The sequence below is a fragment of the Heliangelus exortis genome, chromosome 1 (assembly GCF_036169615.1).
Source record: "Heliangelus exortis chromosome 1, bHelExo1.hap1, whole genome shotgun sequence".
NCBI classification, from domain to species: Eukaryota; Metazoa; Chordata; class Aves; order Apodiformes; family Trochilidae; genus Heliangelus; species Heliangelus exortis.
Window position 1 is genome coordinate 68,297,643 of NC_092422.1, and position 26,707 is coordinate 68,324,349.

The 26,707-nt window shown below is 41.0% G+C and overlaps 1 protein-coding gene across 14 annotated transcripts; it reads right to left on the bottom strand.

Annotated features, from left to right (window-relative positions):
- Positions 1–469: 469 nt before the first annotated feature.
- Positions 470–25,355, bottom strand: LOC139797664 (arylsulfatase D-like). Of its 14 annotated transcripts, none has more exons than XM_071747310.1 (12): positions 25,203–25,342; positions 24,911–25,017; positions 21,917–21,986; positions 20,352–20,492; positions 19,417–19,538; positions 18,394–18,516; positions 16,309–16,732; positions 15,199–15,335; positions 13,280–13,414; positions 9,903–10,065; positions 8,705–8,826; positions 470–1,391 (listed from the first exon to the last, which is right to left on the bottom strand). In XM_071747310.1, the coding sequence occupies exons 3-12, from the start codon at positions 21,967–21,969 to the stop codon at positions 1,021–1,023; spliced, it is 1,791 nt and encodes a 596-aa protein (XP_071603411.1). In that variant the 5' UTR covers positions 21,970–21,986; positions 24,911–25,017; positions 25,203–25,342; the 3' UTR covers positions 470–1,020. The 14 variants fall into 14 exon arrangements, with proteins under 14 accessions (XP_071603411.1, XP_071603478.1, XP_071603431.1 ...); XM_071747377.1 differs by having other exon boundaries at positions 470–2,169; XM_071747357.1 differs by lacking the exon at positions 470–1,391 and adding an exon at positions 2,177–4,603 and having other exon boundaries at positions 25,203–25,343.
- Positions 25,356–26,707: the final 1,352 nt, after the last annotated feature.

Here is a 26,707-nt window from a genome sequence, read left to right on the forward strand (position 1 = left end):
ACTGTACAGGGTGCTGACACTTGTTTGGCTTGGAGAAGCTGACCTGTATACTGAAGTGATTAGTGTGTGCAGTGAATTTTTTAACACCTTTTACTGAAAAGAAAGTCTCATAAAAGGAAGCATGTTTTTCATGGGGCATAGCACTTTTATGAAATCAGGAGTATTATCAATAAAGTGGGGACATGGAGGTTATGAATTGCTCTCATAGCTGGTGAAATTTGGCACCTATCTTGTCAAGGCAGCAGTGTGATGATTTTCAATGCTCTCACAAATGAGATGACAACAATGTGGAAAGTGTATGTCAGTAGGAGTTCTGGTTTTGCATTTCTGAACAGCTAGATACTTCTCTGCCAAATTTGAGATAAAAACTTTAGCTAATTTTTAAAGCATACTTGGCAGTTCATGTTTTTCCTAGGAATTCTTGAATGATAGATGAATGAATGAATGCATGTACAGGTAAGACAAAACATTGTTGTAAATTAGCAAGTGTTTATTTCTTAGAAGACAATACGTCTTGTTATGTTTCCAAATTAAATGTACAATTGTGCTTTTAAATACAGGAAAGTTGTTTGTTTTTTTTTCTTCATTAAAAGATAAGGCCTGAATAGAGATGCCCTCTGCCTCAATCCTTCTGCGTTAACAAGCCTATTACCCATACAAACGGATGCAATTAACGTTTGCTCCCTTGTCACTCATAATTTACTTGAAAATCATTAAGGAAAGAAATCTTGCTTCATATATTTGGGTATTTGATGCAGAATTATGCTCTTGAGGGATAGATTATACAGGTGACCCATAGATGGAGTGTGTCTGGAATATGGGGGGTTTTTTGTTTTGTTTTTTTTTTTAAACTACAGGCTTGTTGAATGTTTGTGAATGAGAGAAAGTTTGAATAAAAAGCACCAATAACATCCCTTTTGGTTATTCCAGTGTAATTTGCCCCATGTCTCTGGATGACTGTAGTCATGCGAATGTGAAAACTACTGCCTTTTTTAAGATAACCATACTTTGATTTTGGTATTAAGCTACACCACCTGCTTTGTTGTTTTCTTCATCACACCAACAGAATGGAAATGTGCCACAGCACGGCTGCAGCCATGGCTTCCATATATTATTGTAAGGAGACAGCTGCTGTGGGACTGGGGTCAGGGTCTTGCGATGCTCTTCTACAGCTTCTTCTATTCTTCTTGTTATAGTATCAAACAAGGGCTCGGAGTCAGCTGATAGAGGATTTGACTCAGAAGGATCTCTGGAGAGATCAAACAGCAGTGGAGGGTCATGATGGGTTACACCATCCCCGAAACACGGGCAGATTCCTCTTCCAAAACAGGTCCCAGAGGCTTCTGGTTGAAATACTGGAGTAGTATAATGAGCTTTCCATACTGTGCCACCTGTCAGAGAAGCACATTTGAACAGCTTAACAGCACTGGGAGACAGGGGAGGTCCCTAGAAGACTGGTTCACATTTTAAATTACCTGCTTTGTTGTTCCTAGGGGAAGCTTACGCTCTGGTTGTCACACAAGAATGAAAAGCTCTTTTGGGAGCTGGCAGAGGTTCGAAATGTTTTTTGTGGCTCTCAGGCACACCTGGGCTCTGGATATGTGTATCCACTATGTGGATGGTTGGGTCTAATATTCTGGGTGCAGAGGGATTCCCTGTTGCTTTCTTGTGTCTCTAAAACTCTGCATGCTTCTTGCTGGGGATTGAACCTGGAGAATGTAGCCCCTGACTTTTGGGTGCAGGTACTGGTAGGTGGTTCTTCTGTTGGTTCTGCACATCTCAGCCAAGAAGAGTACCTGGGCAGGAGCTGATCACAGCTCGCTTCCTTGCTAACTTTCCAGCACATTTTTAAACAGGGTGGTAATTTCAGGTCATGCAAGCAGTGTGAAATATAGAATCTAGTTTTGAAGGTAAACACAATGAAGGCAAATAGTTTGCACCTTTAGAGCTTGTACTTGATCAAGCTCTTGCACTGACCACAGGATAAATGCAGGTCTAAGGGATAATGTGACAATGAAGAAATGACACACGACTAAATCTGAATGAAGTTAAATAGGAGATTTTCCTTTCTCCTTTTCCTCCTACTCCTCATGCTGTGTTTCAAAAGCACTACGATGAACTTGGAGGCAAGGATGTGCTCAGCAAGAAGCATCCAAATAGATACTATGTCTGAAAAAGGGAGACAAGAAGAAAGGGGACATTCAGCACTTGAAGCCACTTCTGTAATGCATTGAGCACAAATAGCTGACAACTGCATTGTCCCCACTTGGCATTTTCTTTTTGATTCAATGGAATCAGATGAACTTTCCTTATTTCTGTTGTCCCTGGAGCTGTTCTTCATGAATGCAAGTCTGCAGCCATATTCTTCTGTCCCTGTTGTGTCATTACTGCTAGAATATGTTTTGTTAATAAATAAAATTGTAAAATATCTTAAAAGATGAGGGCAACAAATAACAGATATTAAGGCTCAGGTAATCTTTTAGCTTACAACCTCTAGACACTGGCTGTTTGTCTGGATGACTGTTGATTTATTTCCAGCCCACAGGGCCCATGTCCTGCTAAGCTATGCTCCATACTTCTATAGAGGGATGATATCCATGGTTTGGAAATGTTCTGGCATAATACATTTAGAAATGTTACAGATTTTAGATAACTCTATTTCTGAAGCCATGAGAGAAAGGATGCAGAAGGTAGATTTCTTAAAGGAAGTGAGCTTACTTCCTGATGGCTTACTAAGGATAGGTCTTCCTTAGCTCTGAGTGTGTGTTTTGTGGCTGGAAGGAATGTGCTCCATGTCCTTCTATTTTCCCTGTCTTGTGATGAAAAGACCATTTGTCTCATGACAAAAACACAAGCATTTTCTGGCATAGAAGGGTTTGCCCAGTGTGGGCTTTGAGTCCTATGGCTGTTGCTCATGTAGCAAAGATAGTTGTTAGAAGGAGGTAAGTACTCTCTGGGTCACCACCATTTTTCTGATTAGCTGGCTGTAGTCAGGGTGCTATTGTGATATTGCTAAAATGACCATTTAATAGATAAATATGAGATGGACAGGTAGACTTATCTAACTATACATAGGAACTTACATGATCAGTGTTCAGGAAAAAACAAACCAGGTAGTCAGTCATTTCCATAAATAGTTGAGCTGAATTCCTCATAACTTATACACCCTATAGCAGTTTGGAGTAGTGAGTGTAGGGTGTCTGAGGAGAATTGTTCTGATTCTGCAAAAATTTTAACATTCACTTTTCACAGCTGCAAATAATTACTGTTGTTGCAGAATGGGAGAGACCCAGGTCCTTTTTCCTTCATTGGGAAGGATACAGTGAAGCTGATTGTAATTAACCTGTGTTGGTGAGCTGAGTAGACAGCTGGGTTACAGAAGGATAAAAGAAAAAAAAAAAAAAAAGGTAGTAGAAATCAGTGCTGATGGAAGCAGCAGGAGTTTCAGTCATCTACAAGAGGCAAAGAGGGATATGCAATTCACCACTGAAGTAGCTCCGACAGAATTTGAAGGATGTATGTGAATTTTAGGGTAATGTGTTAATGTAATATGTCCAAGGGAAAGGAAACCTGATTCTTCAATCCAAATCCATCTGGTTACAATCCATCCATTTAATGAGCTGGAAAAAAACGTCATGTCACTAATAAGCCTTATTGTGGTGTGGTAGAGGAAAGGGCTCTTTAACATACAAGACAAAGGATTCTTCTGTCTTCAGTGAAGGACTTACTTGATGAGTCCTGCCTGGGTGACATCAAGGCACAATGGCTTCATATCTAGCTTGTCCAACAGATAGAAGTAAACAGTCAATAAGTAAGTCATATGAATGTGATACACTTGTTAGTGAGCTAAAACAGGCTCTATAAATTCAGTCAGTCCAGTCAGAAGCAATGAAAGTTGGAGAAAAGAACCAAAATTTCTGAACTTCCTGAAAGCTGAGCCACAGGGTAACATTTGATGAGCCAGTCTTTCATATGAAGAACATCCCACTGCTTTCAACCCCCTTGCAGTAAGCAGTTGTGGCTTAATGGGAAAAAATGTAGAAAGTCACACATAGGAGATGTAGGTGCCTGTGGCTTCACAGGACCACTGACCATACATTGCATCTGTATATTGCATCTGTTTGTTACAAGTAGTGTGGCCTATTAGAAACTGATCTTTAGAGCAGAACAGTCATTGATATCTTGACATGCATGCTGTGGTTGTCTGGGTGATTTACTGGGGCCTAACTTCTCTCATCCCATCTATGCATCTTTTAGTGATGAAGTCATATTAGGCATGGTCCTAGAGCCTATTTTACTCTTTAGTTTTATCTAAACTAAAATCATGATCTTTAAGACCATTTTACAATGCAAGCAAAAGAACAATGAATGGGTATAATCATGAAGGGTTTGCTTCAAAATGCACTCTTCTGAACTTAAATTGTGACCTAGACAAACATTACATGGCCTATTAGAACAAGAGGTGCAAACAGCTGTCCTTGAACCCAATTCCAACTCATCCCTTGATGGAGCGTGCATTTAGCCTTCCAATAGGGAATGGCATCATGCCTCTTCCAGCAGGAATTTTCTCCAGGAGTCTCTGTGCTGTGAGACAAAGCTTTCTCTGCTGAGAGGAAATATGTATTCAAAAAGAAATTAAGAGAAAAAAAGAGAAATTAAGAGTCATCTCTATTTAAGAATAGTGATGACTTTAGAGGCATGGGAGATTTAAGTTTCTGACTGCTATTCTGCTTTATGTAATGCAAACAGCTGAATGGACTCAGTGTTAGATGTGATCAAACCTGGAGCTACTGGCAGTTTCTGAAGTGGCACCAGTTTAGCACCTGTCTGCATCAGGTGAACAGTGATGTCTCACACCTGTAGCGACAGCTCTAGCGACACTGTTGGTCTGTAACTCCCTGCCTGGTCTGCTGAGTATTGGATACAGGGGGAGAGAGAGAGAGCCTGAAAGTGGTGACTCCTATTTCTTTCAAGCTCCACGTTTGCTCCACATGCAACAACGCAGCACTCCCTTGGGGCATGGGTCCTGCCTTGCCTTTGGGTCTGCCAGCCTTTGGGCTGGAGCTCTGGCTGTGGTTCAGATGGGCAGCAGTGGTGGCAACACTTTGGAAATGAAGCCACTACCCATGGAGAAACGGGGTGCTGATGAGGGCTCCTGGCACCATGAGCCTGGGGCAGCAGGCTCCAGGTCTCAGCCTCTGGTGGTCCGGCCACACTCCCTCTGTGCCCACAGAGATGTGAGTGGCCTTTCACACACGGCATTTCAGAGCAGAGAATGTCAGGTCGGAAGGGACCTCAAGGACCATCTGGTCCAACCTTTCTAATATTATTGGTTATATCAGATGCCTCAGCACCCTGTCAAGCTGAGAGTTTAAAACTTTCCAAAATGGGGGAATCCACCACTTCCCCTGGGAGATCATTCCAATGTCTGACTGTCCCCATAGTGAAAAATTTTCCTCTTGTCTTCAGACAGAACCTCGCCAGGAGCAACTTGTGCCCATTACCCCTTGTCTTCGTCCGTGTGGCTCCTTGTAAACAGGGAGTCTCCATTTCCCTTGTAGCCCTCCCCTTTAAGTACCGGAGCATCGTAATAACGTCTCCCCTGAGCTTTCTCTTCTCAAGGCTCCACAAACCCAGTTCTCTGAGCTACAATGTCTGTGAAATCCTCAAGCGGCGAGTGAACGGAAAGCGGAGCAACTAACAGCGCCGAAGAGCCGTGGATATTCTGTTTTCATGGGCTGGAACCCTCCTCGGGGCGCCCGGCCGGCGCTGCGGCGGTTGTGGCGGTTGGCGGTGCCGCGCTGCCCCCTGCCGGTTCCCCGCTGCCGGCCGGCCCAGCCCTGCGGCTGGACCCTCCAGAACCGGACCCTCCAGAACCGGACCGTCATGGCTGCCCCACCTCCATGCCCCGCTGCTGGAGCGGCTTGGTTGGGGGGGGGGGGGAAACTGTGTGCTTTGGGAGGTGGGTGCCGCGCAGCACCACTCTTTGGCGTTTTTCTCCAGTGCTGGCATTCTCCTCCCCACAGCACCTGAAGGAGCACAGCGGTCCCGTCTCTGGTGTTATTTAATCGTGTTAATGGGCTTAATAAAAAAGAGACCGTAACAGCAGCCGAGGGGGTTAACCCCTAACCAAAACCCAGTGCATATAATTAGGTTATGGAGTCAGCTGATCTTGATTCATAATTACTATAGAGTTCCTCTTCCCACAGGAAGAGCCAAGATGTCGAGCTGTGGTTTACATGTGTCACTGAAGAGATGATACATATTGATTGTGCCCAGAAGAGTAAAGAATTGAGTCCTGGTTTCCTTAGATAAGTCGTTGAGGCAGCTAAAACGTTGGCCTCGAGCACGTTAATTGTGCCCTTATCAGGACCACCTGATTTCATAGTGGTGGTTGGTATCAGACCACCCAGATCCCTTGGGGGCAGAGGGGAAAGCAGCAAGGCCAACTGCACTGCCTGAGATCAGGGCCTCCTCCCCATGACTGCCACAGAACCAGTTCTACCCAACTGCAGTAGGGCTGTGAAGGTCTTACCACTCAGCTACCAGGCAGAAGTTTGGCAATTGCAGCACTCTTTCCCTTTTCTTTCTGTTTTTCAGGTTTGGTTTTGTTGTTTGTTTGTTTGTTTTTTCTGGTTGGCTTTTTGTTTGGTTTCTTTGTTGCTGTTTTGTTTTGGGTTTTTTTGTTGTTTTGATTTGTTTGTTTATAAATTGAAGAGCCCTTTCCTCCTTCTCAGACAAAAACATGATCAGCATCTTCTCTCCAGAAAAAATACAGAACGAGGATTCCCAAGAAAAAAAAAAGAAAAAACCCAAACAAATCAGGAAAACCTTCTCTGGAGAGCTTGATGGTACACTGCACTCCATAGAAAAACTTGTAGTGATGAAACACCCTTGTACTTAGTTTTTTTTACCAGACACCCACCTCCTTGAGCACCATGAATGTTGCTCTGGATTCCACCCTGAATGGATTAGTCTCCTCAAGAACTGTGTGGCTTATATAGCTTACAGATTTTTCTTTGAATGAAGTATCCAGATTTATCTTTGGGCATCAAGAACAAGAAAAATAAAACTCCACTGCAGCACCTGGCCTCACATCCTCACTAGACCACGTTGCTCAAAGCCCTGTTGTGCCTTGCCTTGAACACTTCCAGGATTTACTGCCACAACTTTGCTGGGCAACCTGTTCCAGTATTTCATCACGCTCATAGTGAAGATTTTCTTCCTAATGCCTAAACTAAATCTGTAGTTTTCCAGTTTAAAGCTATTACTCCTTCTCCTATCACTACGTGCCCTTGTAAAAAGTGTCTTCCCTGCTTCCCTGTAGGCCCCCTTCAAGGTACTAAAAGGCTGCTGTAAGGTCTCCCTGGAACCTTCTCTTCTCCAGGCTGAGCACCCCCAACTCTCAGCATGTCTTCATAGGAGAGGTGCTCTAGCCCTCTGAATCCCCTAGCATTTGTAACTGTCCTCTAATTTCATTCTCTCAAGAACTAATTCTTCTCTCACTTCACAAAAAGGGAAAGAAAAACAAAAATTGAAGGGGCTTATCCAAGTTTTTTTGGTCTCTTTTCCCAAGCAACTCTCAGCAAGACAAGAGGGCACGGTCTCAAGTTGTGCTAGGGGAGGTTTAGGTTGGACATTAGAAAGAATTTCTTTACAGAGAGGGTGATCAGACATTGGAATGGGCTGCCCAGGGAAGTGGTGGATTCTCCATCCCTGGAGATATTTAAAAAGAGACTGGATGTGGCACTCAGTGCCATGGTCTGGTAACTGCAGTGGTAGTGGATCAAGGGTTGGACTTGATGATCTCTGAGGTCCCTTCCAACCCAGCCAATTCTATGATTCTAAAAGACAGGGAGATGAGTAGTCATAGCACTTCACCAGCTTCTGCATTTCTCTCTGCAGTGCAGTATGGAAAAACCTGAGTACAGTATCCCCATGAATTTGTCACAGTAACGTCATCTCTTACTGTGACATCATTCAGAAGATGCAATTCACCTCAACTAACATTACTACGATGGTCAGTGTTGGCTCCTTTTTCAGTCAGTGGAGAGAAAGAGGTGTAATTGATCTAGCCCAGATGTGTTAATCAGGAGGTGAATCATGCCCTGTAAACATCTGCATCTCTTCCGTGATTATAAACCAACCAGCTCAGGTCCAGGCACCTGCATGGTGGCACTAATGCTGTCCTGTGTTCTCTAACAGGAGTAAGGACACAGTTACCAGTTACTGGCCTGTTCTCTTTTACACTTTCATGGAGGGTGAACATCAGCAAAGACTGGGTGGTTGCTGAAAGCCCAGGAAAGCATTAGAGCTGCAGTCATCTTCTCTAAAGCCACAGCTGAAAAACTGAAACATGTAGGGAAGTTGGAAATATACATCTGCTTAACCTACAGACCATATTTGTGTGCAGTTCCTTGCTCTTCAGTCTTATTATAAGCTGCTCCTCAATGCTTTTGCAGCAAAAGCAATAGAAACACTGCAATGACAGGGAGACTCTTGAGGTCATTCAACTCAAAAAGCACAGCCTGGCATCTCGGGCAAGGCAGGACAGATACCAGTGAAGCCTTTCTGCACTTTGCAGAAGAGCTGAGAGCTTCAGGCAGTAAGGTTACTAAAACTTATACGTATGTTTTCACGTGATACTATATGGGAAGCCAGATGATATCACATTATCTGCAGAGGGGGAGACACTGATACTCACTGTCCTTTTGGTGCCACCGCACTGCATGCAGAAACACCCCACAGTAGTGAAACAAGAACTCGTGCCCGGAGTGCTGAGCTGTCCCTTGCAGCAATGGCACCAGGGTGAGCCCATCCATGACCCTGGCAGAAAGGAGAGAGTCACCAACCTGCTCAAGAATTTCGGTCTGCAGACAGAGTGTGAGCAGTACTCCACCTGTGCAGCATTAAGATTTTAAGTGTGCTTTCCAAACCAAGCTATTGCTTAGCTAATTAGCCCTGAGATTTTTAATCGGGAGGATGGATGGAGACCAATAATTAGCAGTTAATAGTGGTTTTTGAAATTGCAGTTAGTTCACACATCCTGCCCAGGGCGATAAGTTACCCTTACTGTAATTTTCCTGGGAGTGATAACCACAGTGAAGGTAGGATTCACAGCATTAATTTTGCTCCTTGAAATGAAAGTCGCTGAAGTCAGTTAGCTCTGTGAACATTAAGTTTCTTTTATAAAAGAATAGGTGAAAAAAACCCCACAACAAACAAAACCAAAACAAACCCCCCCCCAAAAAAACCCCAACCACTTACCGCATTGACTAACAGTTGGGTTAGTTACACACCACCAGTACTGCTCTGGTTTTTTTACTCAAATGACTTAGCCACCAACACTTTCTTGTGTTCTTTAAACAAGTCTAAAGATTATACAAATCATTTACTGTTGCGGAAACTACTTCTCTGGTACTGGTAGCCAACCAAATGCAGGCCATGAGCTGTTTGCTCTACCTTTTCTACTCATGAGGAATGAAGCTTTCTAGTCCTGGAAAAGACCTGTTCTAGTACTTTAGCACAACCAGCTTTGTTAACATCTGTGGATTTTTCATAAAAAGTAAGGTTAAAAGAGGGGGGTTTTGTGGGTTTTTTTGTTTGGGTTTTTTGTTTGTTTGTTTTTTATAGTTATCTCAGTGTTCCAAATAAACCAGGTTGCTTTATAGTGATTAGAAAACTAAATTAGCAAAATGACCCTTGACAAACATACTGTTTTCCTTTGCCATTTCCATAAGAGCAGACAAGATAGGCAAAGCTACAGAGAAAGCAAGCTAGAGAATTACTTGGTTGAGAAGCAAACCAAATTTATTCTGTGGCTGTTAGGATGCAGGACATAGTCAGCTTTTCTGCAAAACAAGAAACGGGAGTAAATATGGTTTATGAAGCCACCTACATACCTGTCCTGAGGCACTGACCCCCCAGCCAGTTGAACCACTGTTGGAAAAACATCCATAAGGCTCGTCAGCTCATTGATAACTGTCCCTGCAGGCAACACTCCTGGCCATCTGACTATTCCTGGGACACGGATCCCTCCCTCCCAGCCTCCCATTCCTTTTCCACCTGTTAGAGAGAAGGACAAAAGGAATAAGCAAACATAAGATACTAAATGTCTTTTATGCATGTGCAATAAAATGTTTTGAAACTTTCAGAATATTCAAATAACTTCAATCATTCAACATTTCTCCAGGATTTAGTATGTTTTAATTAAAGTGCAAATTCTGCTCTTCAGAAATAAGTGTTACTAACCTCTTTAAAAAAAAAAAAAACCAAACAAAACCAAACAAAACCCAGTTTTCTTGGGTAGCACATAGATACCACTACTAAGCAGTATTTTTGGCAGAAGAACAGTTCCTGCTCTGATGTCTGAAAGAAAAAATTTAAAACACAGTTTTAATTGAATGACATGTCTGAGAATAATCTCTGCACTCCCTAATAACAGCACAAAAAATCTTGGGCTGCAGCCTCACTTGGTATCCAAGGAAGGGAGATTAACATGGAGTAAATTTGCTGGTCAGACAGATCACAATCAGAGGCAGAAGGAACATTACAAAATGGTTGCAGTCCTGGAGAGCAGTGAGGAGAATTAACATAATGCTTGATTGCCCTTCAGGAGTTTACAGTCCCTCAGATGCTCTGACTTGGTCCCAAATGGAAGAGCACAGAACCTGTGCAGCAAACAGGGGAGTGCTCTGAATATGTAGCAGTGATGAAGACTTGTGACCTACATCACTGTTGAAGCTGTCTTGATGTAATCCAAGGAGTCCTTCTTATTACATAGTTGTCTTCTAATTTTTCTCCTCCATGCATTGGCTCTCTTACTAGTCAAAATATTCATGGTTTTGAATAGCATTTCCAAGTGAGAAGCATTAACTAAGTACAGGTATATATAGATTTATTATCTATATTTATTATGGATATCTATATATATCTATATTTATATAGATTTATTATAGATCTATTTATTATAGATTCCAAGGTTGGGGATATTAATGAAATGGTGTGGACAAAACCCAGAACTTCCAGCTGAGGGTCCAGTTAGAAAACGAAAATTGCAAGACCTCTGTGACCCTTTATATATATCTATATAGATATCTATATATATCTGTATAGATCTATACATATGTATATTTATATAGATTTATTATAGATCTATTTATTATAGATGCCAAGGTTGGGGATATCAATGAAACAGTGTGGACAAAACCCAGAACTTCCAGCTGAGGGTCCAGTTAGAAAACAAAAATTGCAAGACCTCTATGACCCTTGCTCTGGTATTCCTCCTGTCAAGGGTAGAAATGGCAAACCATTGTTGGATGTACCTACATCCATCAATTTTCTACATTTCCTACAGTCAAGGATTGCAGGGAAACTGGCAAGCAAAACCTGAAGAGAGCTAAAAAAATCCTCAACTGCATGTTAGTTTGTATTAGCATCTGGCTTTGCTAAGTGATGCTGGAATTTGCTATGGAGGAGGTGTGCTCACTGCTATAGCTGACAGATAAGGTTCCCAGAGCTTGGTTTTAAAGTCTGACAAGATGGCATGATGGATTACAAACAGAGTAAGTCCACCTGCTTGTACAATAATCTTTGTGCTATGTTAAATAATGGTATCTCATGCTTTGCTACTCATTAGTGGCTGTTCAAGTTATTCATATGGATGGCTTATTTATCTTCTTGTTTTTAATACCCTGTCAGTGATAGCAGCAGTGAGTTCTCAAGATATTTATGAATTAAACTACTTTTTAAAATATTGCTAGTTAGTTTCACTGGGGTGTCCCTTGTTCTGCTGTATGACTGGGAATGTTTTTCTGTTATTAATATCTAAAATGGTATTATACCTCCTCTTGTCTCCTCTCTAATTGGGCGTGATTTCATCATTGCTCTCTGGTGTGGTCCTCTGACTAACCATATTCATTTTTATTCTCTGGATTGTCCTGTATCTAATATACTTGTGTTAGAAGTAAATTCCTTAGGTTAGTTCCTGAGTCGCTCAAATGAGTCTGTTGGCCTTTATTACATCTGCTACTTCTATGGAGACTTCATATCCATAACCGGAGGCTAATTTATCATTTATGATGGTTCCTAGATGAGATATCAGCTGCATCAAACATTGCTTGCATGGCTCATAAAGTAACTTACTACTAGACAATGTGCATTTTGATTCTGAGCAATGTCAAAGGCACCCGAAACTGCAGGGAAGTAAGTGAGAGGAGCACTTTCCAGGCTACATGACACAGTAAGTGTCAAGCTGCTACAGTGGCTCTTTCAGGTTGAGCAGTCTGGAGGCAGGACATGAAAGAGATACAATAGATCTTCATTTCCATCTAGCTTTTGTCACTGTGTTGCAAGCCAGTCATAGAAAGAGAGTCGAAATTAAACATCTATAGGATATATGAGAAATAGGAAAACTATATCAAGAAAACTGTCAGTATGACATCTGCCAGTGTTGATACAAATCATCATTTTGGAAAAAAAAAAAAGGATTTTCCAAGTGAGACTCCAAACAGTGTGTTATGGATCTTCATCAGGGGAAGTTCAGGTTGGACATTAGGAAAAGGTTCTTTGCTGAGAGGGTGATCAGTCACTGGAAGAGGCTCCCTAGGAAAATGACCATGGCACCAAACCTGTCAGAGCTCAAGGGGCATCTGGGCATCAAGTCATACAATTTACTTTTAGGTAGCTCTGCAAGGAGCATGGATTTGAACTCAATGATCCTTATGGGTCCATTCTATTTGAGATTCTGTGATATGTGTGATCTGTGATAAGTAGTGTTTTGGACCGTGGATTAGATAGTATGCTCACAATATTTAAAGACAGCATGGAACTAGAAAGGGGTACAAGTGTACTGGAGTCCAAAGAAAGGAAGAACAAAGTGGAAATAGATGAGGACCTTGAAACAACAGGCTTTTGAAAGGAGGAAAGGAAGAAAGAGTGGTGAATAGGGCAAGATCTGAACTGCAGCAGGAAAACCCAAGATAGATGTCAAGAAAAAAGCCCTCCTGTAGCACAGCTATTGGATTATCTGGGGAACAACACTGAAGGTCTTTAGGAACAGGGTAGACAGTCTGGCTGTCAGGAGTAGTTCTGGTGAAAGTAATTTTCTCTGAGGGATGAAAGATAAAAAGCCAGTGCTCTGCATTTGCTCCAGCCCTACAATCCAAGGTTATCATCCCAGCATATATCTTAGTAAATAAAATCTACTGGGGTGCATTTTATTCTATAATTTTATTTTAAAGAGGTAGTCTTGTGCATGTACACACTAACAGAATTTTACCTTTATAGATCCCATTCCATCCACCCAACCGAGCATTTCCTCTGTGAGCCTCTAAGGATCCTCCATGATCAGATGCAAAGTAAACAAATGTGGTATTCTTCAAGCCTTCATTGTCAATAATATCCAAAAGCCTCCCTATAAACAAAGCAAAGCATCACAATTACGTCTGGAGATGCAGTCATATCTTTTAGGCCTTGACTCAAAATTCAGTGAAGATCAAGTCTTTCCATTTACCTGAAAGAGTTCTGTTATGAGCTACCACAAGTAACACAGAGTAATCCTGCATTACAGAAGTAACAAGAGCCCAACAGAAAGCAGCTGAATGTGTCCAAAGTTTGTTTGTTGTTTCTACAAAACCAGGAAAACAAAAAATAAAACTAACTGGAAAATAATTTACACGAATGATGCTTTTATTCAAGCTACTCAGAATACTCTGTCAGATTTATGCTGCAAGTTCTCTGAGTCAAGGATTGTCTCCTTGTAGCATCAAGCATCTTTAAAAGCATAAACAGTGCTGCCTAGATTACTAGTCACAGAAAACTGCTGTCTCTCACCAAGAACTGCTCAGGAACTTTGAGACCAGGCTGTATATTATCAAACAAAATCTCCTAATGTCAGTGGTAAAAACTCCACAGAGTACTATTCATAGGGAAACCACCTAACTTTGTAGGGGAAGGTTTTGGCACTAACAGCATAAAATTTTTATACAGAATAAATTTATCTTTGATTGCTTATGCTCACCATCTTCTGCATTAAATATATTTGTCAAAACCAGCTTCCATAGTTACAGAACAAGTAGGAAAAGCTGAAGTATACAAGGAAAAAATAAAAGCCAGTGACTGTCTCGTTTCCTCAATCTCTTCTCCTTTACAGACTTCCCATGTCTTCTTGGTCAGGTATTGATTCCACCTAAAAAGAGACACCTGCCCCCCAAAAGTTTAGATTGAGACTGGGCATCTTGGTTCTGAATTAGAACCCAAATATTTTACTTTGATGTCTAACCCTGAAGACTTGTCTTCACTAGCTGCCATCCTGTTTGGCTTATACAAGGCATGTTCCTTACACCTCCCAGCCAGCTCTGCTTGCATAGCTTTGTGCCTGAAGGTGACTTGCTAAAAAAGTTTCAAGAGGAGCATGGCAGAGTCCTCTGATTCAACTTGCAGAGTTTCTTAGTCTACCTGTCAGAAGTTATGGGGCTCCTCTCAAAATACAATTTTGAAAACAGGATTATTGGAGGAAGAAAAGGCTCAGGGATCGAATCTTGGCTTGGACGGGATGCGACTACTTTGTCAATAGGATCTTCACTTCTATTTAAGAAACAGGAGCTTTATACCTCCCTCCCACTGAAGCTGAAAGGACCTACTAATTAAGGCTTAGGTGTGACTGACACTCAAAGCCTAGATTTAGTCTTAGGTGAATCTTCATGACATACTGTCTTCACACAAATTATTACTTAAGTGAAACTCTAACTTTTTAACTTGGCCTTTTGGCTAGGAGGAAGTTCTGGCTTCTGCTCCAAGGACTATTCTTTCATAAAAAAATACAAGTACACAGAACAATCACCATAAAATGTAAAATTCATCAGCCTCACCATCTATATCTTCTGCAACAAAAGAGAGATGGAGAAATGTCATACATTTTGATTAACAATATGAGTGAGCATACAGTTGATTATTTGACTGCATATAGTGCTGCATCACAGAACTGTCAAAAAATAGAAGGAACAAATCCTCACAAGAAAATCCTTTCATCTTAAAAAAGAGGTACAGTAATGGAATGGCAGTCTCTGGAGCTAACTGTGTATCCAAGGCAAGTTTACTGGTTTTTGACATATGCAAAAAGGGAGTTCTGTGGCAACCCCTCTGATTGCTTTTCCAAATTCAAATGAATTAAAGGTTATCTTCAAGACAATCACTTACCCACCATCCAATCCATCTCCTCTACATTGTCTCCATATAGACCATGTCTGCTTCTTCCTTGAAACATCTCTGTGGTAATGAGAGGAGTGTGAACATGTAAAAGGGAAACAAATAGAAGAAATGGTCTGTGCTTGTTTCTGAAATAAAAGGAAACAACAGTTATTTCTGCAAACTGTCACTCGGCCAAAATGCTATGATAGTGACTATCCCAATAAAATTATTACTAGATTATTGCTAGATTTTTTAATTTTGGCATCCTTGCATTTTTGAAAGTTTTTCTTTCTGTATTAAGATCAAAAGAGTAATAAGCCCTTTCTTTTTCTGGTTCCAAAGTAGACACATAAAACATTAAATAAATAACTACGAAAGTTCACAGGCAAAAGACTGGCACTCTCTCGGAGGGAAGAAGAATGTGACTCTCTTGCTTAAAATTAAAACAGGGATGTCACTAATCATCTGAGACATCCTCATGGAAGAGGCAAATCTGGCACTGCACCCACAGAGGAACTGTATCCCTTTAACATCAGGCCAAGCAGAATATCCTAGGAACCTGACATTATTCATGCTCAAAGTTTTACAGAAGAGATTTATCTTATTCCAAATTTCCCCTAAGAAACTCTGACAGAAACAGTATTATCTTGTTCAGGGATGTGCTCAGACTTGACACAAGAATACTTTTAAATACTTAGTAGCTTGTACAATGCTGATTGAGGCTACTGATAGTACTGTAGATGAAGAACACCCTTGGAGAACAAAACAAAACTCACTTTCACCCCCCTGTTTGTAAAGTATTAACATTATATGACATTTGCTGTGACAGCCCATTCATCAGGCTAAGAATTTTTCTGTTTCTACTTGGCCAGATCCCCTTTGTATTAGGTAAGCAAAACATAAATGTAAAAAAATCATCTCTCTTTTTCTGAGGAGCTGACAAGATGAAAGGCAGCAGTCAGATGATGACAGGTAGAGGGTTGTCAGAAAACAACAAACTATTGGCCAGCATCAGGACAGGTAGTTCAGCATGTCAGCTGCCTCACCTAGTGGTGTATGACACAGTTATCACATTATTTTTAAGAATCCCTAAAACACAATACAATTTTTATTGGTTACCTTTCAATGAATGAAACTGTCTCCTTCAGCATATTAGAAGCCGTTTTTTCTAGATTCATTGGTTGTTCAGTGATATCATGATTTCTCATCAGGATACAGTTCCAGTACTTGGTAAAACCATAGCTGGAAAACCAGGTGATGAAATACAGGAGACCACAGATGGCCAGGCATACGATCACTTTCCATTTTACTGAGAAGAAATTAGTAAGTTTTCCAGTCAAAAGGGTAAGCACTGCAAGGATGATCATCTGTGTGTAAAGCCAATATGTATCTTGCAAAGACTTGGCCAGTTCAGGGTCATCTGTGCCTTGACACTCATTCAAAAGGGTAAAAGGCATGCCATAAAAATAATCAAAACCATGATTTAAAGGATGGTGGCAGTGATCACGACGATATTTGCAGTTCACACCCATATGCCACTTCCCTGCAAATATAAAACAAAAGATCCTAAATCAAACATTGTTACCTTTGGATGTGTCTGCCTGTATTTCTAACAGGTTGGCTGTAATCTTCAGCTAAGGTGCAGCCAAGGGAGGAGTTGGTGTGGAGTGGGGACAGGCTCTCAGGGAGCAATTGTGCATTGGCACTTGATCTGCCTAGAACTGCTGGCTTTCCTCATCTATCTGTTAAAATTCCACGTAGGGCAACGGTCCAGCCCAGACACCTCCCTGATTAAGAATAAATAGGGTTGCAATATTTGGTGCTTATTATTTTTCATATGATAAAGTAGCCATTCATTACTGGGTAGCCTGATGGGGAGAAAAATGAGAAATCCTTGTGCCAAAAGGGACAGCTAAGGGCAAAAATATGAACTAATTTACACTCAAGTTCTATGTGACATTCACAGTCCAAGAACAAATTTCAAGAAGAAGGTGTACATATTGGCTCAGTGTGTGTCTATATTCATCCTAAAAATGAGTAGCAAAAATAGGACATTCCAATTACCCAGTACAATTGAACAAATCAGAATATGTCATACACTGATAATGAACTTTAATGAAGTCACATTACAGAGCAGTGTAATTACCCTGATATTGAAGGACAGACAGTCTATAACCAAGGGCCTAGGGGCTATTAGACAGACAAATGACTTTTGAAAACTGCTAACCAGCTCTGTGCTTGTGTATATGCAGTTTAAAGTACAATCTATACCAGGCTGAGTATACCAGTGTGCCAGGGAAAGGTCACCCCTTTGCACAGGCTTCTGTGCAGTATGGACACCACTAAAGCTTACTCCAGTTTAGGCACTAAATGACACCTCAGTGTGTCTGAGCCAAGCAGAGGTGTGAAAATCACAGCAATTGCAATTAAGCACATGATACCTTTAACGACACCAAAAAGATTTTAAAAATGAGAGGTGTTTGAAAGATGTATGCTTTAATCATTGTTTAGGAAAAATTACCAAAGAATTAATAAAAATAACAATGAAAATTAATTAATTAAAAAACAGAGTTATAAAAATAATAATTAATAAAAATAATAATATCTTCTTTCTTAAACATTTATTCTGACACCAAAGCCAATGAAGTCAATGGGACTCTCAGCTGTTTTGCAGAATTCCTTTGCAGAAAATGAAGGCAGTTTTAGGGTCTCAACTATGATAATAAGCAGGATTTTTATTTTATTTTTTAATTTTATTTATTTTTAATTTTATTTATTTTATTTTATAAATAAAATAATTTCTACCTATCAGATATAATTAGGAGTACTGTGGTGTCTGGATACCAGCTGGCAGACTACAGTTTTGTGTTTAATAGATCCCTCACTACCTCTGTTGGCTCTTCCTAAAGCAATCTGTACTGGGTGAACAAGATTCTTTCCTTTGCATTTACTTCTATTCACAGCCTACATCTATGAATTCTGTACATCCTCATTTCGGATTTTCACACGTGCTCTGCTGACACTGGGGCTTGTGGGTGATATTCAGAACCCCATGCTGATTTTGCCAGTTATGCATATAAGAAACTCTGTCTTATCTGGTCCTAGACATTCTCTCAAAGAAAAATATTTACAAAAGCAGCCTCACTGAATAACAAGCAAAAAAAAAAAAAAAAAAAAAAGGCAGAATATTGCTCTGTCTCATACCCACAAGTGCTGTAGAATAACCTTGCTGGCGCAGTATTCTGGCAAAAGTCGTTTCATTTGGTGGGAGCCCCCCGGAACACCCATTCCAAAATAGAACCTGCCGTTGAGTGTTGGATGCCATGCCTGGAGAGAAATAAGTCTTGAAAATAAAACAAGCCAGATTTCAAATTTTCAGTCTTCTCAGACTGTTCTTAATGAGTGGCACTCAGTTGCCTAAGCCTGGGGTCTTTTTAGAAGCCACAGGTAGGCCGTGGCTTATTGTGGTTAACCCCCAGCATGATGTCTCCTCCAAGTTCCATGTCATTATCTGGAAGTCCAATGCAGACACCTAAGCTATGTTAGGTTGTCTACAAATGGCATTAAGATGCCTATGTTTATACATTGGGCAGCCTCTCAGAACCAAAGTTCTATCAAATATAACATCAAAAAAATAAAAGAGGAAAAAAGAAAGAAAATAAGTTTTCTATAGGAAAAAAAAAGGCTTGCATAGTCAGGCGTACACATTTAAATGTACAGTTCATGACAGCATTAATCCTTTAGTATGTCAGAATCACATCAGAGGAGCTACACTGTTACTGCTGCATGTGGCAGCTGAAGTTTTCTGTCATGAATTTATGTGGCTGAAGTAAAATTGTTTTAAAATATTACTGTTGAGAACCATTCCACAGGCACATTTCACTATGAAAAAAATTGCCTGGATTCTCAAAATTTTACACTTTATTTAATATAACCTAAACACCATTGAACATACACTGTTGACACAATATTCTTCATGTCTCTACCTCTGGGTGCTTTGTGTTGTTTGGATTTTTGTTGTTGTCATTTAGCCACATCAAATCTCTTTATGTGGAGATTTTCCCACAGAAATCCATCACTGAATCTAGTTGTCTTTATTTTTGCCCACCTCACTGACACCACAAATCCTTAGATTAACTCATCTCTAAAATGGTTTATTTAAGTGGATTTTTAATAGCAACAATGGCTAGACAAACTGCAGTGAACCACTAGAGAAAGAGGCCCAACCTGATCTGATGGGGTATCTGCCAGTCAGGAAAGCTGCTCTGCTTGGAGTACAGACAGCAGCTGCAGCAATGTGCTGAGTAAGTCTCACTCCTTCCTTTGCCAGGCGGTCAATGTTTGGGGTCCTAAAGAGAAAAATCCCACCTCTGATAAAAACGTGTCATACAGAAGTTCGGGGTATCTTTCTCCTCTTAGTTTTGTTGAGCACATCACCATCAAATTTACAAAACTCTCTGTTTATCTACAACTCAGCTAGGAAAACTTTGTTTTATATATTTTTTGAGATACCTTGACTCTTTAGAAATCATGGAAACATGTTTTTATTAATAAGTTGGAAAAAAAAATGTATTTCAGTTCTATCCCATATCAAAAAGTCATGTAGCACAGTGAAAAAGAATCCATTAATAGACACAGGACAACACAGTTTCCAATACTATAATAGGTTAAATACAGGATATATATATATGTATACACACAAAATCATTTTATCAACAGATTTATATACAGACTGGTAACTGCACTAGGTATAAATATACCTCACTGACTGAGCTGTCATTTCATAACAAGCCTACCAGAATTGTTAGGTAATATTAAAGAATAATTTGAGTCCTTGATACTTCAGCCCTGGAGTTGTGGAAACTTGGAAATTATGCACAAGCCTGACAAATGCAGTGCATGGTCACATTTGTAAAGTTCTGATGGCATATGCTGAAAATCAGAAGCCCAAGAAAGTTGCTGAAGCAACCACTGCCTGTGCAATTATTACTCCAGGAGATATTACTGTAGAACCCTCCTTTTTTATTCTGCAGGGCTTGAAAAGAAGAGTATCTAGATAAACTGATCTATAATAATGAATTTTCTGATACTAATTGTCATTGCTGTTTTTTCCAGTGATATGCACAAGGAAGGGTAATCTATTTCATAGAACACATTCTTACCTTATTGTATCATTGCCATAGCAACCCACATCTCCAATACCAAGATCATCAGCCAGTATCAATAAAAAATTGGGTTTTGAAGGATTTGCTACACAGGTTCTTTTAAACAAGCCAAAAATTAGCCAAATTTTTATGCAGCTCCTGAAATTAAATAGGTAGTATTAAAAAATAAAAATAATACGAAAATAGGTGTTAAAACAGACTTTTAACTAGTATTAAAGTTTTATGAGGAACTCAGCGTAGATGCAAAGAGCTACCAAATACTGCCAGCAGATGGAGCAGATGAATATTTACAGAAGTTTCAGAGTTTTCTAAACCCAACAATAGTTTCTATCGGCACAAGACTTTTGTGTGTGCAATAGTTTATTGAGATCTGCACTGATCTCAGCAGATGTTTCCAGCAGTATGAGTGGTTGGTTGCTTGCTTGCAAGTCTCCTGAGGTATTCCTTGTATTGGGGCATAGGGCACTCCTGCTAAGGCTCCTGGAATGAGCATGAAGGTTGTTGGTGGGGAGCCACGGTGGTCCTGATGCTTCACTATTGCATCTACTGTGCTCAGTGCTACACGTAGTGTCTGCAAAGCTCCCCTTCAAGCTTGCAGCAAGAGGCTTTTGCTTGGTTATCTCCCAGAAGACCCTAAGTGATTCTGCCCCTGTACTCAGCGCTGGTGAGGCCACACCTCGAGTCCTGTGTCCAGTTCTGGGCCCCTCAGTTCAGGAGGGAGATTGAGGTGCTGGAGCAGGTCCAGAGAAGAGCAAGGAGGCTGTGAAGGGATCCAGCACAAGTCCTGTGAGGAAGGGCTGAGGGAGCTGGGGCTGTTCAGCATGGAGGAGGCTCAGGGGAGACCTCATCACTCTTTACAACTCCCTGAAAGGAGGGTGTAGCCAGGGGGGGGGGCGGTCTCTTTTCCCAGGCAACTCTCAGCAAGACAAGAGGGCACGGTCTGAAGTTGTGCTGGGGGAGGTTTAGGTTGGACATTAGAAAGAATTTCTTTACGGAGAGGGTGATCAAGCATTGGAATGGGCTGCCCAGGGAAGCGGTGGCTTCTCCGTCCCTGGAGATATTTAAGAAGAGACTGGATGTGGCACTCAGTGCCATGGTCTGGTAACTGCAGCGGTAGTGGATCAAGGGTTGAACCTGATGATCTCTGAGGTCCCTTCCAACCCAGCAAATTCTATGATTCAATGATTCTAAGAATATCTCAGAACATGTCTGTAGTTGCTCAAAGTGGTTGCAGGAGGCAGCTTACAGTTGTTCACCTGAAGTAAAATATGCATGCTGGAGCATAGCTACTGACTGCTAGTTCATTAATAGACACTGCAATGTGATAAACGCACAGAAAACATATTGTACCATATATTATATATATACTCCTGAACCCCCATGTCCAATGAAAGTAGAAAGAAAGGCCTTTAAAGACCAATAGCTCTAAAACTGTATTAATTGCTCTCAGATATTCAATGAGCTTCTTAAAAAAAAAAAAAAAAAGGGAGCTACCTGTTTAAATTTTCTTAAGCACAGCATGTAAAAACCAGGAAATACCTTCGGTGAATATCTTGTCTTACCATTGTTTTCCCTGGTAAACTTCGTGGCTTCCCCATGTATAAAACAGGTACATAGCTGGTTACATAAACTCTGTGGAAAAAAAAAATTATTAAAAAACTCTGAAAACAAATTAAAAAACATATCTCCCAAAACCAGAGCCTAGTGGTTGTGGTGATCCTGTCTATGAGGTTATCCTGGTGATCCTGTCTGTGAACTGTTCTGCATTTCAGCGATCAGACTGCTGCAGCCTGGGGCTTGCTGCAACAGAGGTGGACTGAACTACTAGGGTTTGACTACACAGCCTCAGCTTTCCTGAACGTGCAGCCCTGTAGAACTGACACCACAAGGCAGAAAGGGCACTCCTGAGGCCAGGGAAGGTCAGGTAGCATAGTCTGCAGTTCTGCAAGAGCTGGCCTGCCAATAGCTCCACTGGGACTTGTGAGTGTTTGGCAGGAAGGCTAAATCATAGAATCTGCTGAGCTGGAGGGGACCCATCAGGGTCATCAAGTCCAACTCCTGTCCCTATGTAGGGCACCCCAAGAATCACACCATGTGCCTGAGAGCATCATCCAAACACTTCCTGAACTCAGGCAGGATTGGTGCTTCCCCGGGGAGCCTGTTCCACTGCTCAACCACTCTCTGGGTGAAAAGCTTTTTCCTAATATCTAACCTAAACTTCCCCCAACACATCTTCAAACCATCCCTTTGGGTCCTATGGATTGTTGGTTTTCGATGTGAAAAGTGCCAGGTACCCAATACCTGCACAGAGCTGTTGGTCTTCACTGAATGGAAGGTTTTCACCATTTTACAGATAGGGTAATGATAAATAAAAACAGTAGCTCACTTTTTTGTTTAACCTTAAATTGTCTTTAAGATCCAGGAAAAGATTCTAAACCTTACTGTAAGCTTAGAAACTACAAAAAATGCCTCAAAGAAAAGCCATCCAGGTTTGCAGGATTACTTACACATTTGCAGTGCAATTCTTAGGGAAGGCACTGTAATGTTCTTAGGTTTGGATGTATCTTCAAGGAAATGTTTCTGTCTGAATCCTACTAAAAACTGTCCAGAAAAATATGTGTCATTATGATTATTTCCTTGAAGGTCTTCTAAATTTGACAAGTCGATTTTTCTACTTGCCAACCCTGTGAACTCAACTTGGACTTAAAAAAACCTAGAAAAAAACCTTTTCAGCTTCTAAATATTTATTTTTGTCTGGCAAGGCAAATTTTTTTGTGTGGAAGTAATTTCCTATGCCTGCTGAAATACAGAGCACTGTATTTCATATATGTAGTCACTTGGGACACAGAACAGCTTGGGAAATGTACTGCTTTTTCTTTCTACAGGCCACAGACTGAGGGATCTACAGAAAATGTTGCGCTGGAATTACGTAAACAGTCCTGCAGTAGCACTGGTAAACCAGCTCCACAGGGGGCTGCATAAATTCATCTTTGTCGCGTACACAGAAGTAATTTAGGGGTTACATTCCTTCCTTCAGTCTGAAAAAAGATACAAATCTGCATTATCCCACCAACACTATGCCTACGTTTCCACATTGCTTTCCATTTCAAACGAGCACAAGAACAAAGGTGTTTTCCTCTCTATTAAGGAACAAAATAATGTGAATACTTTCTAAAATAACTGAAAGCACTTTTGTAATCAGAACGTAACTTCTAAACAAGGAGAAATGAAACGTGGGATCTTGACTAGTGGATTACTTGTGGGTGTGTTCTCTAGTGGGAAAATACAGCCTTTTTTAATGCTTTTTTGGTACATCAGAGTGCTACAGTTACATAGAATGTCTGTGGAATACTAAACTGGTCAGAGAAGAACATAAACCTGCCCTATTTCAAAGAATGAGCCACAGGATAAAAAAAATGTAAATGCTGTTATTCTGACCAGGAAAATAGTATTAAAAAGTGTCAGAAACTGAGGTGCATTGATGATCTTTCTAAGCAACATCTAGGTCCTTGTTTGCTATGGCTGAGACAATTTGAGAAGTAAAAATAAAATTTAAAAAAAAAAAGCTTGGTCACTGTTAGACATGGAATTTTCCACAGGGTTGTTGATGCTTCCCCTCTTTATTGGCAAGATCCTGAAAGGCAGTACTGAGATTAATGGGGAAGGAGGAAGATTCCTCTGGCCCAATGCACCGGCTGTTTGAAGTGAGACCTTGCTGTGAATGCAGATGCCAGAAGTCTGAGGCTGTAAAGAAGAGGCTGTATTAATGTGAAGCAAAGGGCTCACTACTTGGAGCTCAAATCTTTTATTTGTAGGGCAGTGGTGCCTCAGAATGACAGCCTGGCAGCAGTTTCCCCAACAGCCTGATGAACTATGGCCTCAGAGGACAGAGCTGAGGTGACAGCCAGGCAGACACACAAAGGAGAGGAGGAAGACTGTGAGGAGGAAGATTCAGCAACTTCCTTGGTTCTTCGCTATAATGGGAACTTGTACCTGGTGCATTAACACTGGAGGCAGAGCTCTGCCTTCCCAGCAACTCGCAGGCAGGGTTTGAGTGAAAGGGGCTTGGGGATCCATGATTAACCCAAAACTATTGCAATGAAAATTTTCACAGCCTGAGCTAAGTAGCTGAGGATTGTCACAGCCCTTGTGAGCTGCAGTGGAGCGAAGGAACCAGACAGATCTGGACATCTTAACAAATGCCTTCATTTCCCCTGGGTGTTATTAAGCTTCCCAAGAGGGCACAACAGCTCTGCTGCCTTCCACTTCCTCCCTACAGGTTCACGCACCACAGCTCCCTGGTGGCATTTCACACGTAGGTATTTAGGCAGACTTTCTACAGCCCCCCAGGGAAGCTGTGAATTCCAAACCAGAGAGGTGCAGCAACATATTAATAGTTATTTCAGTCTTAATACTGTAGCTTGTGGCATGATTAAAATTGGACATTCCTGATTTACTGCAAGCCATTTTAGGAGAATACCCTTTCTGAAAAACTAGAGGAAGTAGCTAACTTGTGGAAAAAAAAAAATTAAAAAAAATTAAATATGCATATTCACATATCTCAGTTAGGGGCTGATTCCTTCTGAAAGCACAGCTCTCACTGACACTGCCAGAAGACGATGAACCCAGTACTAGGCTGCAGGGCTTGTCCAGTTTCCTTAGGCTGTTAAATGAAATAAACAACTTACTTCATAAATCTAACATCTGCCTCTAGAAATCAGCAGGGTTACTTACAGAAACCCGAGAAAACATCAAATGCTGTTTTCCTCTGTAAGCCAGTGAGCCACAAGAAATGACCACCAAGACAACAAAACACTCCAACCCCTTTTAACAATGTAGAAAACGAACCCTCGTCTCAATTATGCTTCTTGCTCTGAAATCCCTCTTATTCCTTGGTGTCCCGAGCGGTTCCGAACCTCAAAGCCGTGTGTGGGAGGAAGTGGGCTGGGTTTGCTCCTTCTCCTCTTCTCCGTCTCCCATCCCCCATCTCCAGCACAGGCTCTGCCTGGATCCCCGCCAGCAAAATCCAACAGGCTGGAGCTGCCGGCAAACTGGAACCGACGTGAAAGCTTTAGTTGAATTCCAGGCAGAGTACAAAGTCCTTATTGAAATACGGGCACAACATGGCTACTGCCTTTTCTAGATTTCCTGTACAGCTAATTCTGTGCAGTTTTCTATAAAGACCAACACTGCTCTATTTCAGTGCCTCAAAAGAGATGCTATAAATAAGAATAAAATCTCTGGGGCTTTTTCTCCTCCCACTCTGCTTTTCAGGCAGGATAACAGGACTACCCTGTCCTTCTTTTCCTCTGTCACCTTTTCTTCTTTTTTGTGTTTTCTGGACAGGTAGACCTATCTGTGCTGAAGATACTGCAGAAAATAAATATTCAATATTTCCCCATGCCCTCACACTTCTTTAAGAACTTAACTCTGTTATAATACATTTGACTCTTAAAATGCAATTGTTTGGAGGAGCTGTCATCTAGTCATTTGCTGACACTTCAATTCTCCTGACAATTTCTTCTCAAAGGAAGGAGAAAAATCTCTGATTGACATTCCATTTCTTTATTTTCATCCACTTCCATTCCCAGAGAGAGAAAGGACACAATTATTTTCTGATAGCTTTCTCAGCAGAGAGAGAGAAATATCTCAGTGTCAGGGGATATCTCAAGTATCCATGAGACTTGTAGGCTCATCAGTAACTGTGCCTGCAGGCAATACTCCTGGCCACCTAAATACCCCTGGCACATGGATCCCTCCTTCCCAGCCTCCCATGCCTTTTCCACCTGCAGTGAGATGAAACACCATATGGAAGTTCAGATGCAAACACTCTTAATTGCCTTGCTGAAATGTACAGGAGTTGCTCAAATGTACAGGAAAAGGTACAGCAATAAACTGCTTATACAACAGCATTGGCTGTTCTTTTGCATACTTTAGAAGGCCTCAAAATGTGACATGCAGCCCATTCAAACCTAGTAAGATAGGAGGAGGCAATCTCTATTTTAACACAGGTTAGGGTAGGAATAAGAAATCTATCTTTAAAAACCTATGTTCATCAACAACAAAACAACTTCAGTCTTTTATTCTCCACGTTACCTGCATTCACTGTGTTACTGAAGAGGTTTTCAGCAAAATAACAGAGGAGGAACTGGAAACTGGAAGAACTCAAGACTGAGGAAATGCTTGATATTTCTATTAAACCTATACAAGAACTACTAATTAGAATACTATTTTAATAAAAAGATAAAAATTCTTCTCTTATTAACCAAAGATTCCCTTCAAAATCCATGTCCTTAACATTTGCATTTTCATAGACCTTGTGCATCTCCTCCTTTTTGGAAACTGAGATTTGG